This window comes from Equus asinus, chromosome 19 (genome assembly GCF_041296235.1).
Source record: "Equus asinus isolate D_3611 breed Donkey chromosome 19, EquAss-T2T_v2, whole genome shotgun sequence".
Classification (NCBI taxonomy): domain Eukaryota; kingdom Metazoa; phylum Chordata; class Mammalia; order Perissodactyla; family Equidae; genus Equus; species Equus asinus.
This window is the reverse complement of record NC_091808.1, coordinates 4,052,825-4,065,607: the sequence shown is the minus strand read 5'-3', so window position 1 is coordinate 4,065,607 and position 12,783 is coordinate 4,052,825. Positions and strand designations below refer to the sequence as shown.

The 12,783-nt window shown below is 53.7% G+C and overlaps 1 protein-coding gene across 2 annotated transcripts in view; it reads left to right on the top strand.

Moving 5' to 3' along the window:
* The window catches only part of RAMP1 (receptor activity modifying protein 1), a 48,593-nt gene extending 45,370 nt beyond the window's left edge, over window positions 1-3,223 (top strand). For both annotated transcript variants that reach the window (XM_044751216.2, XM_070489275.1), the window contains one exon: window positions 2,578-3,223. In XM_044751216.2, the coding sequence (XP_044607151.1) occupies window positions 2,578-2,833 (256 nt within the window). In that variant the 3' untranslated portion in view covers window positions 2,834-3,223. The remainder of the gene's footprint in view (window positions 1-2,577) is intronic.
* The last annotated feature ends 9,560 nt before the right edge of the window (window positions 3,224-12,783 follow it).

Sequence of the window (12,783 nt, the reverse complement as noted above, 5' to 3'; positions counted from 1 at the left end):
TTTCTTGTTGTTGTTGCTTTTGAATGGAAGATTCATAATTTTTTAATTAAATGCTGAACACGCAGGTGTAGAAGAGAAGAGACAGAGGTAATCATATTTCCGTCCGGAAGTGGGTAAGCCTCTTCTGTCTTCTGTCCGTTAATGTGGAATCTGAGTCAATCTTGTCAGAAGCGGAGCTGGGTTGGGGATTTGTTGTTGCTGTGATTACCTTCAGAGCACCACAGGCCTCCAGTGGCTCCAGCAATGGGCTGCCATTGCCTTGTGCTCAGGGTCGGAGCTAGAGAGTGTTCCCCAGTGTGGTGAGCCACCATGCACACCTGTGCCACAGAGTGGGTCTCTCTCCACCTTCTCCCAGCAGTGGACTGCCATTGCTTGTTATTCTAGGCCAGGTTCATATTGGGGACATGGGGAGGGGTTCCCTGTGTCCTGGTCCAGCCTCAGCTTAGACAGGCCCCATGCCCTCGGCCTCAGCATTCCTGTTCCTCCACCCTGTGGCAGCCAAACTCTGCCCTGTAGCTGTGGGGTCTTGGGTGGGAGATTCCTGCCCTCCCTCATTGGCAGGAGACCTCTGTTTGGTCTTGTGCAGAATCCTAGGCCCAGGATAATTTCCTGCTGCTCTTCCCAGGGAAAAGAGTCTTTTAACCATCCTTCTCCAAGCCATAGCGTGTCTATCTTGTGCCCTGGGGCTGACAGGCCGTGCTGTCCTGCCTTCAGCAGTTCAAGGCTTTGCTTCTCAGGAGAAAGGGTCTGGGAAAGTGGGAGATGCTTCGGGCCTGTTCAGCTGCAGCCACTGCTCATCCTCCAGGGGCCCAAGGCTGTTGCTTCTTACTCAAGAAGGACTTGGGAAATGTGTGGTGTTTCCTGCCTGATCCCCTGCCTGCCCGTGGTCTTTCTCACGAGTGCCTGCTGGAGCCTCATGGGAAAGAGTGGCGAGTCAGGGAGCTGCCAGTGCATTGGGGGCCCCAGCAATTCCAGATGGACCCTCCAGCCCACACTTGGCCTGTGACAGTTTGTTATTATTTAGCTGAGTTCTTCTCGCCTCTGGTATGGTGGTGCGTCTTGTTCCCATGCTCCGCCCCATGTGAGACAGTCCCTGTGCTGCTCCTCCTTGAAACTCATGTCACTTTGTTGTCTCTCAATCTCGGCTCTCTGATGGACTCAAGAAAATGTATGATTTTGTAGTTTCTTCAGCTTTTTTTGCTGTTCATGTGAGAGCAACACTCTGCAGCTTTCTCCATCCTAATCAGAAGCAGAAGTGACTCACCTTCTCGAAAATATATTTTAATTTCCCCCAATGTTGAATCTTCATTTGTTAAAAAATAATTTGCTCAAAAATTTACACATAGAATTACCATACAATCCAGCAATTCTGCTGCTGGGTGTCTACCCAAAAGAATTGAAAGCAGAGACTCGGACAGATATCTGCACAGCCATGTCCCTAGCAGCAGCATTGGTCACCATCGCTAAAATGTGGAAGAACCCAAGTGTCCATCGATGAATGGATAAACGAAATGAAGTGTGTACGAACAACAGAATAGTATTCAGCCTTCAAAAGGAAGGAAATTCTGACACATGCTACAACACGGATGAACCTAGAAGACATCACGCCGAGTGAAATAAAAGCCAGACACAAAAGGACAAATAGCCCATGATCCCACTTGTAGAGAGGTCAGATTCATAGAGACAGAGCGTAGGATGGCGGGTGCCAGGGGCAGGGAGGAGGGAGGAACGGGGTGGGGGGGGGAGTGTTTAATGGGGACAGAGTTTGGGTTTGGGAAGATGAAAAAGTTACGGGGATGGTTAGTGGTGATGGCTGCACAACAATGTGAATGGATTTAACACCACTGAACTGTACCCTTAAAAATCGTTAAAATGGTACATTTTATGTTATTTATATTTTACCAAAATTAAAAAAACAAGGAAAAACAATTTGCTGGTGCTTGCCATGTGCCAAGTATTCTTCTAGGTGCTGGGATTACAGACAAACGAAACAGACAAAATCCATGTCCTCGTGGTGCTTACCCTCAATAAGCAAAATAAAGATGTGACTGGGAATGATGGCAGCTGATGGTCCTGCTAGGAAACCCCAGGAGGGTGGGAAGTTGGGGGCTTGGGTGGGGGCCTCACAGCAAGTCCTGTGGACACCTCGGGGAGCTTCCAGGCTGAGGGGGCATGCGTGGGGTGATGGGGACAGCAAGGGGCTCCAGAGGCTATTGGCTTGCCCACTCCCAAGGCTTGTTGCCCCAGGCTGAAGACGGCCGGCTGGTCTACCTTCTAGTCCATCCTTGGAGTGGTGTCCCAGCCCCTGGAATCTCGGAAGCAGCCGGGGATGTTCCTTACCTCCAGCTTGCCTTCTGGGGTCTGGGCACATGCAGGACATCTGGGGAGCCCCCACGGGAGCCATCCAGGAATTTCGTCTCCTAGAGCCAGGGTCAGTCGCAGCCCCAGGACCTGGGCTTCTGGGAGGCGCTCATCACAGTGGGGAATGCAGTGGAGAGCCCCCAGCTCGGATTCTGCCGGGGTGGGGGAGGGGGCACTGCCCACCCAGGGACTGACGACCTGCTTTTCTGTCTGCAGGAGCTACAGGGAGCTCACAGAGTGCACCAGCCACGTGGCGAAAAAAGTGTTCTGCTTCTGGCCCAATGCGGTGGTGGACAAGCTCTTCGTAGCGATCCACCAGCGCTACTTCAGAAACTGCTCCGTCTCCGGCAGGGCCGTGCGGGACCCGCCCAGCAGCGTCCTCTGCCCCTTCATTGTGGTGCCCATCCTGGTGACCCTGCTTGTGACGGTGCTGGTGGTCTGGAGGAGCAAGTGCCCCGAGGGCATCGTGTAGGCGGGGGGCCTCGGGGCTGCCCATGCACTGAGGCTGCAGGGCAGGCAGGGAGGGTGGGGGGGGGGGAGCCATGGGCCTGGCCCCGTGACAGCATCCTGGGCCTCACATCAGACCAGGCCCCAAATCCCTCTTCTTCTGCCCGAGAAGAGCTAACGGGATTGTGGAGTGATGGTGGCGCGGGCGTTAACCTGGAAGCCCCATGGCAGGAGCTGGAAGCAACCCTAGGAAGGGGACCCCAGGGGCCAGGAGGGAGCAGGGGGATAAGCGCCATTATTTCTGGGGCAGGTTCCGAGCTCTGTCTCCCAATGTGTTGATAAACGACCCTCAGCTTTGTTCCACCCTCTGGCCAGACTGTGGATAAGTAGATTGTGATTAAAAAGATGTCCTGGATTTGGGAAGTGTCGTCATTGCTGGGTCTGGATCCTTGGGAGCAGAAGGGTGGTGAAACACTGACCCCTTCAGATCCGTCTTTCTCTGACAGGAGCTGCCATCACAGGGACCTTGGATGGGGGATGATGGTGGCAAGGGCCCCCGAGGTGGTGAGGCACCGTGTGTGCACTGAAGGTGCTCCCAGGGGATTCTGAGGCCCCCACACCACCCCTCCACAGTGTTTAGAACCACTGGCTCAGGGGACAGTGGTTCACAGACATGACAAGCCCAGGTTTGCTCGGTTTTTACTGAGGCCCTTCCCAGAAGATGCCTCGACAGCGCTCAGGGTCAGGCACCCACCTCCATTCTGTCCCCCTGGGTTTTGCTGGCTATTTCCTCTGCATATCAGTGTACCCCTCCAGGCTGCTGTTGCTCCCCCATTCACAATTCTTCCCAAGCCCTTGCTTATCGCTGGGCTTCCAGAAGGTTCTGGACGCCCCAAAGAGAGTTCCTGCATTGTCCCTCCAAGATGTTCTCTGGGCTCAGATGTCTCCTCTGAGGTCCCTGCAGCCCCCAGCCTGCTCCACCCTCCAGGGCCTCCTGGCCCAGCACCTGCCCCTTCTCAGGACCACTGAGCATCAGCTTCTCCCTCTGCCCTGCAGGCCAGAGGCCCCACGCCATTACCTTCGGGACTAGTCAGCATTAGCAGACCACAGCCCCGTGGGGTCACCCACCACCCCGCCCGGCTGAGCAGGCGAGACCCCGGGCAGCCTCCCCTGGTGAGACAGGAGTGGGGCTCCCGCAGCCTCCTCCTGCCGTCCCTGCAAGGGTGCGCCGTCACGGGCAGGCCCCCAGTCTGCAGAGGCATCACCGCCCTAAAGAGACACGAGCAATTCCCCTGATGGGGCTTCTCGAACTTCTATGCTGAACCATGGAACCCCCAGCTACAGTGTGGCCGTGCCTTGTGGAAGGACCCAGAGCATGCTAACGTGCTAACGGCAGGTGATCGCCTCCGAAAACCACAGGGATCCCGGTGTCCACAGCTCAGGACCTCGGGGAGGGGCTAGCCAGGCTGCCATGCTGGGTCCCTGCTTCCTCCGCCTTCACATGAAAGCTGGCAGGAAGCAGGGGGTTGTCTCCATTCGCACCCCTTCTCCCAAGGAAGCAGGTAAGTACAGGGGTTAGGTTGAGGTTCTAGAAAGAAACAGGTGCAGGAAGAGCTTCTGGCTGAGGACCTGGGTGTCTATGGGTCTCGGGGACAAGTGAGGTTTCAGGGGCAGGAGGTGGCAGGGAGCAGGTACTGTGGGCTAGAGGACGTTATCCGAGAGCAAGGGTGACGGGCCCACAGGTGAGAGGACAGCCGGCCTGACCTCGCGGACAATTACTCCTGGAATTCACACACATGCCTTTGCTGGAGGCACCGGCCTCGCGGACCTTTGGGCCCTGCTCCTCCCGGGCTGCTCCGGAGGAAGTTTCGCTGAGCCCTGCTGCCCGAGACCACCCACTGGTGGCAGGGACCTGGGCCCCCAACTCCCAGGGCAGCCCCATCATCCCCGGGGCCCCCACAGGTGGTCAGGGCCCCACGCGGGTCTGCAGGGCCCAGAGCCTCACCCAGGGCTGAGCAAGGACTCCTTCAAGAACCAGGTGTAGAGCTGTGGCCTCTTCAAGGACAAGGCCCTCGTCTTCCCACGTGCTTGGCTGGCCTGAGGTGTGTGGTGTGTGTGTGTGTGGTGCGTATCTGTGATGTGCGTGTGTGGTGCGTGTGTGTGCAAACACAGTAACATTCAAATAGGAGTTGTCCCTCCGGGTTTGGGTCACCTTATTGTGGATTAACCACGCTTCAGCATTGCTGTGGCCAAGGTGGGGTGGGCCACACTTGGTGGAAACGCGTCCCCTCCCACCTCCCGTCTTTGCTAAGTGGCTGCTCACTTCTGCTGTCCCCCTGACCACAGGTTAATAAGATTCTCCAGTTTTGATTGACAGAAGTACCCTTTTGCAGGACAGCAGGCCCCTCGTTTTTCACATCTCAGCATGTAGCCCCTCATGCCCCTTGTCACGTTAAAAGGAAACAGACCACAGACCGAGGGGAACTGGTCCCTGCAAGTCAGAGGATAGTTTTATGCGGAAGAATGTGTTTTCAGAGCACTCTCATCTAAAAGACCTAATCTGAATGATTTCACCAAGTTCAGAATGTTGGGCATTCTGGAAAAACAACTGTGTGCCTATTTTAAAACCTTCAAAAGTGTGTTTCCTGTCATCACAGCCTGTGAAGAAATAATTGTGATAAAACCTGATGGAAGGGGCTGGCCTGATGGCATAGTGGTAAAGTTCATACACTCCACTTTGGCAGCCCAGGGTTCGCTGGTTTGGATCCTGGGCGTGGACCTAGCACCTCTCATCAAGCCATGCTGTGGCGGCGTCCCACATATAAAAATAGAGGAAGATGGGCACAGATGTTAGCTCAGGGCCCATCTTCCTCACTGTCCTCCCCACCAGCCCCACCACTCTGTGCCTCCAGCTCCTCATGCAGAAGATGGGGAGGGAAGCCTGGTAGTCAAGGTCCTAGGCCAACGTGGGCTCTAAGAAGGTTCAGCAAAGCCATGGGTGTCCCTGCGCCAAAGCCAGCTGACTGGAGAGCAGGGGAGAGCAGCCCTTCTGACAAAGCCACGATGGGTTTCAGAGCCAGCAGCTGGGACCCTGGAACAGCTCTGCTCCCCGAGGTCAGAGGTCTGCAAAGCACGTCCTCACGGAACCATCCTCTCAGGAACCATCCAGCAGAGCTCAGAGCCAGGCACACGCTGTGCGCTCCAAAGTAGCTGTGATTATTAAAATGCCTTACAGATGGCGCAAACACTGAACAATGGTACTACTTTAAAATTATCCACGCTAATGGGAGAGAAAAGAGCGATCGATAATATTTAAGTATTTTTTTCGTTGAGTATAATGTCCTCAAGATTCATCCATGTTGTCGCATATTGCAAGATTTCCTTCTTTTTTAAGGCTGAAGACTATTCCACTGTACGGGTAGCCCAGCCGTGGGTTATCCCTTCCCCTGTCCATGGGCATTTAGGTTTTGCACATCTTCTCTATTTGAATAATTTTTAAACATTTAGACTTGCCTTTGGAATGTATGTTTGTGAGTAGATTTGCGTGTATGTGCACCTGGTCTGGAAATTTCCTTCGAGTGATACAGTTCTGCTGTGAAGGTTTGGGAGGACCCAGAGGGCATTCAGGCGTCCCTGTTCCTCGTCAGGTCACTCTGGGCAGCGGGCTAGGCCAGTCTCAGCTGGGACAGCGGAGGCAAAGCTCTGCCCTGACCGGGATGCTTTCCGTCCAGTCTGGGTTCGTGGTCAAGAATTTGCACGTCACGGGGCTGAGGGCAAAGAACTAAAGGCCAGCAAGGAAGGTGCTTAATAAAAATTTAAAAATCAAAGCCGAATTTTGGTGTTCTTAGTATGATTGAGACTTTATTATAAACAAACATTTAAATAAAAACAAATGACTCTCATCTTGGTTTCCTGGGCTGCCTTCCACAAGTTACCACAAACCAGGTGCTGAAAACAACAGGAAGGCCCTGGTCCTCAGCCTGGGCATCAGCCACTCTCAGCCGCTTCCATCCTGCATCCCTGGGCTGCGGGGGCCTCTCCCCGCTGATCTCACTGAGGGTTATCAAGTAGACAGTCGACTTTTAAAGGAAAATGAGTCTCTAAGATGCCTTGAGAACTGTTCTTGGAATCACTATTCTGAGAGGTCTGTCCTCTGAGGAGGTGCAGGCAGGGAGCCAGAGAGGCAGTAGGCATCTGACTCCATGCTGTTGCAGGATGAGCACCTGCAAGGGTCACACGGAACGATGCCAGGGGCACTGGGGCCAGCGCAGCCAGTGCAGGCTGGGATCAGCTTAGGGGCTGTGGAACCCCTCAGGCCTGCACTGTGCGGTGCCGTGGGGAGAGGGCCGGAGCTGCAGGGCCTGTCCTCCTGAGTTTTCCCTGGGGCTCCCTGGGAAGTAAAAGATGGGCAGTGGTGGATTGCAAACCGATCACAAACAATCGCCCTCCCTGTTTTCCCACTGAGAATGCCCTGCTGAGCAGGCGGGACCCTGGGGCTGGAGGGGAGCAGCCATCCTTTGGCCTCTGGGACAGTCCAGGGACCCGGAGGCCTGCAGGGAGAGGCTGAGATTTCCGCCAAGCTGGCTGGGGAAGCTGATGACAGTTGTAATTTGAAAAACAAGATTGACCAGCTTTATGAGTGTCTGGAGCTAGAGAAATGGCCCCTTCTCCAAAGCTTTGCTATGGAAATCCATAGAAAAAAAATCGGTTAGAAGTCAAAGAACCAAAAATACAAGGGAAAAGGACTTGGGAGTGAGTCGGCCAAGTATGGATTGTTCCCAAAGTTGCTCCTATTAATGAGCTCCCCGGGGCAACAGTGCTCTGAACCAGGGCTTCCTGCAAGCCAAGAAGCAGCTCTGAATTGAGAGAATCTTCACAGAAAGCACATTCCTGGGGGAGACACAGCCCGGGAGGATGCAGCAGCCTGGAACTGCGCGAACTGGGACCCAGCAGAATGTTGAGTGAGACCGAGACCCGGAATGTGGCATTCCTTCTGGAGAAAATCCTGAGTCCCCTGGAGACGAAATTTCCTCTCGTTCATCACAAACGAAAATCAGTATGGTCTTCATGGAGGACAAGCTAGAAATAGGTACCAAAAGTCTTAAAATGTTTATTCCCAGTTGTGCCCCCCCCCATAGGAATTTACCCTAAGGGTGTAGTTAGAGATGTGTGGGATGAGTTTCAGCCAGAGTTATTTATCCGAGCAAACGAGTGGAAACATCCTCAGTGCCCGCGTTAGAGGAAACCAGTCAGATTAGATTAGATGAAATCCAGGTGACGGGGGAAAAGTTTCCTAAAATTAAGTACCGGGGAAATTTTTCTCACAGTATAGAGTTAATTGGAAAAAGCAGATTACAAAATAGGAAAGTGAGATGATCTTAACTTGGGGGGATGAGTGTGTGTATGTGTGTGAGTGTAAGGGGGTGTGTGTGTGTGTAAACACATTCCACAGGCCATATCAAACTTGGAGATGATCATATAATGTGACTCATGGAAACAGTAACAGCACACCACAGTTTGGATCTAGCCGTCATATCACAATTGCTGGCACGTCACTTCCCGGTAACGGAAGGCCATTCAGTGCCCTTGTTCGGAGTCCCAGTGCTAGACTCAAGCTTGCTGGGGTCTCACTGAATCCCTCTCCAGCTGTGTGACTTTAAACAGCTTCTTCGTCTCTCTGACAATTTTATGTGCCTGGAAAGGATGGCCTCGTGTCTGTGGTCGGCCCCATCCCAAGGGTGGTGTCTGAGCTCCAGAGAGCAGGCTGCCTGCCAGGGGATCCACATGTTCGGAGGTGGGGTGGAGGTGGGATGTGGGAGGAGAACACGCAGGGGGCTGGGGCTTTGAGAGAGTGACAAGAAAGAGGTGTTTAGACACTTTTCTCTTTTGTGAACACAGCTGCCCCTTGGTTCCTCGTAGAACAAATTTGGGAAAGATCTACAGTATTTTTCAAGGCCATTTTTGGAGGTGAACTTGGCTCTGACTTTGGCTTCTTATTCATGGGACTGTGCAGAGATGGGTCATGAGGTTGCCCATCTTTGCTCGGGTTACGTAAATGTGCCACAGGGAGCAAGCAACCAGACTGAGGGCAGCTTGAAGAACAGTTTGCTATACGGCCCTCGAAGTCATCCCTCCCTCCTAACCCCACCCCAGCCACCATCCCTGGGCTGGGGAGGGCCATCCAGGTGCCCTCCCCTCAGCTGAGTCCCGTTCCCAACAGACATGCTCCCGGGAGGTGGGGGCAGTCTGTTCCCTGACTGTCTTCTGGGGCGGGAGACAGGCAGGGGCACCGGGAGGTCAGCGGTAATGGCACTCGGTAACTGCTTTCCATCCTGATGGCACCTACATCCCAGCGCCTGCCCAAGACTGCCCAAGGTCACAAGAGGAGGTCACTCAGACTCTCACCCCAGCACCCTCTCCTTACAAGAAACAGTACCACATTAAAAAAGAAAAACAAGCTTTAGCCTATAGCCTATGGCACCAAACTGCCTGGGATGGAATCGCCTCCTAGCTCTGCCCATTGAAGATGGGGGGGCGAGCTGCTCCACTCCTCGCCTGTAAAGGGGTGGCCATAGGTACTCTAGGCAGTCGTGAAGCAAGCCCTCAGCACTGTGCCCGACACATCATAAATGCTCTTTAGTTTGGCCAGGATGATGCATTTTCACGAAGCATCTGGGACCCTGTTGGCTTCAAGGATGCACGAATGCATGTGCTTGGGCATCTGTTTCTCAGTGTGGTCCCAGCTCCATGGCGCCGAGGGCGGGAGGTGAGTCGAAGAGAGGAGAACCATGACGATCACAATAACTCTCTCCCACTCCTGGGGCCCATCCCCGGCAGCGCGGAGCAGAGCCACATTCATCAGCTCGGGCTGCCATAAGAAAGTCCCACAGACTGGGGGCTTGAACAACAGAAATTTATTTTCTTCTTCTTCGTGTTTTTTTTTTTTTTTTTTTGAGGAAGATTAGCCCTGAGCTAACCTCTGCTGCCAATCCTCCTCCTTTTGCTGAGGAAGACTGGCCCTGAGCTAACATGCATGCCCATCCTCCTCTACTTTACATGTGGGACACCTACCACAGCATGGCTTTTGCCAAGTGGTGCCATGTCTGCACCTGGGATTCCAAATCGGCGAACCCCAGGCCACCAAAGCAGAACGTGCGAACTTAACCACTGTGCCACCAGGCCAGCCCCAGAAATTTATTTTCTCATAATTCTAGAAGCTGGAAGTCAAAGATGAAGGTGCCATTAGGATTGGTTCCTTCTGAGTCCTCTCTCCTTAACTTACTAATGGCCATCTTCTCCGTGTGTCCTTACAGGGTCATCGCTCTCTGTGTGTCTGGGTCCTCATCTCCTGTTCTAATAACACCAGTCATATGGAATTAAGGCCACCTCCATGACCTCATTTCACCTTAATCACCTCTTTAAAGACCCTGTCTCCAAAATCAGTCACATTCTGAGGAACTGGGGGTTAGGACTTCAGCACATGAATTGGAGGGGAGCACAAGGTAGCTCTAAGAGCCCACCTCCCCCAGCCCTCAAGCTGCCACTCAGGCGGCAGTGGGCTTTTCCAGCTGGCCCACAGCAGCCAATCTAAGCTGTAACCAAAATAAAGGGTTGTAATTCACCGTGAAAATCAGTCGAAGACAGCATTGTGGCAAGGCAGCAGAAACATCACAAGATTGAAAAAAAATCTGCCTTAAGATGCACGGCACATTCTTCATGGCGGAGGGCAAGGCTGCAGGTGTGGCGGGAGATATGGGTGGCAGTTCCTAAGAGGGCCCTGGAGCTGGCGCCTTCAAGGGCGTGGGCAGCCGCTAGCACAGACTTTCCACTTGTCTGGTTTTGGGAAAAATGGGCAGTTCTTCTCTTCCCTGATACCCGTGTTCCCCACACGATAGTTTTTCTTTTTTTCTTCCTTTTTTGGTCCAGAAATGAAGGCTAAGGAAAGAGGTAGAAAAAGAGAAACATATTTGTCTTGCGTTAACCGGGTCATCCATCAGGAGAGCAGGGAAAAGAGGAAGATTGTTAGGGAATGTTGAAGAGAGATACCCACAGAATCAGCCTGCTGGGCGCAGTGGGAAGGGAGGGGGAGGGAGGGCAGCCTGGGCCCATTTCCCGAGGGCAAGAGATGCCAGCCAGCCACCTGCAGTGGGCCAGGCCTGGGGGGGAAGCCAAGAAAGAACCAAGTGTATCGAGCGAGCCCCTACTAAGGGAGCCTGACTTGACTTAGCTCTGCTCTCCTGGCCGTCATCAGCCTGGGAGGTCGTGTCCATTTTGTGGCTATGGAGACTGAGGCACAGCGAGGCAAGAGTACATGCCCAGGCGTCCCCGAGTGTGGGTGCTGGAGGCAGGGTTTGAAGACCTCCCAGACCCCCAGTTCTCTCACTCACCTGTGCTGCCTCCTGCCGTGCAGGAGACTGGAGAACAGACAGGAACTGGGGCTCCAAGGAGGGTGAGGAGGCGGCCTCCAGCTGTGTGTGCATTCAGGGTGTTTGCAACAGCGCAGGTCGTAAGTCCAAGGGGCCTTCCCTCGGAAGGACGTGTGACCCCCCAGCCCAAGCCCTCCTGGGCCTCCTCTGCCCCAAGACAGCAGCCTCATGACGGGCCTCTTTGGGAAACCACGGGATGGAGACCAACTCGGGGAACCCCGGTCCAGGCTGCTGCTGCCCCAGGAGGTGCGTTCTCCACGGCCAATCAGGTTCAAGGACAGCTGGGAGAAGAAACTGCAAGAACCACCCCCTTTCGCCCTTCTTTCTTCTCAATCCCCAAATTTTCGATTAAAAAGAAAAGAGGATTTCCAAAACGGGTACCAGTAGAACGGTGAATTCCTGTCGCTATGTCTGGAGGGGGCCTTTCTTAGTTCAGAGTCTCCTTCCTTGTGATTTTAGAAAGATAACTGCTTTCTAGTTTTCAAGTCCTGGCCCAGCACAAGGTCCGCACAGCTAGAAATGATTTTATGGGTCAGGGAACAGGCGGGACAGGAACCCACCCAGGCTGCTCCCTTTGCCTGGGGCGCCTTTCCTGTCCCCTCGTCGGCCTGGGGGACACTTGGCTGCCACCGGCTGGGTCCCGACTTGGCTCGCTGGAGGGCAAGGGGCTCTGGAAAGAAACCTGGGGTGCAGCTCAGGCAGGGGGGCGCGGAGGGGCGGGGCTGGCGGACAAGGGAAGAAACCCGGCACCGGGCGCTCGGCCGTGCGCTAGGGGCGCACGCGAGTCAGCGGCTGCGGAGGGACCCCCGTCTGCTCTCGTTAAGGCGCCAGCCACCTGCCCCGCCAGCGTCTGTCCTTACTTCTCTCTCCTCCCACTCTCTTTCTCTTTCACGGAAAAAGTCTTCACGTGTATAGCGCAGAATAGCCAAAGAACGTCCTAGGGCTTAGAACAGTGCCCTGCACGTGGAAGGTACTCAAAAAGTATTTATTGAATTGATTCATTGTAATTGCTAACTCAGGGAGCTACAGCTTCATCAGCCAATCCCCTATTGTTAGACCTTTGATGTGTTAGCAGTCTCCCCCTGCTTCTTATTGCCGTGCCAAATGCTATTTAAAAATAACTTCTGTCACTGAAGAAAATCAAGGTCACAAAATTTTTGCAAAACTGAATTCTTACCATTCAGGTAATTTTTAACATACGTTTTGGCATATAGTTCTCCAAACTTTAATTTATACTTAGGTACACAGAGGACAGCCAGCCCTGGTGGTCTAGTGGTTGGGATCTGGTGCTCTCCCCCCGTGGGCCTGGGTTCATGTCCCCGTCAGGGCACACCTGTCAGATGTCATACTGAGCAGCTGTGTGTTGCTGGCATTCGAAAGCTGTGCCACCAGGATTTCAAACACCAGCAGGGTCACCCATGGCAGACAGGTTTCAGCAGAGCTTCCAGACTAAGACAGACTAAGAAGGACCTGGCCACCCACTTCCGAAAAAATTGGCCAGGAAAACCCTATGAATAGCAGCAGAGCCCTGTCTGATACCGCACTGGAA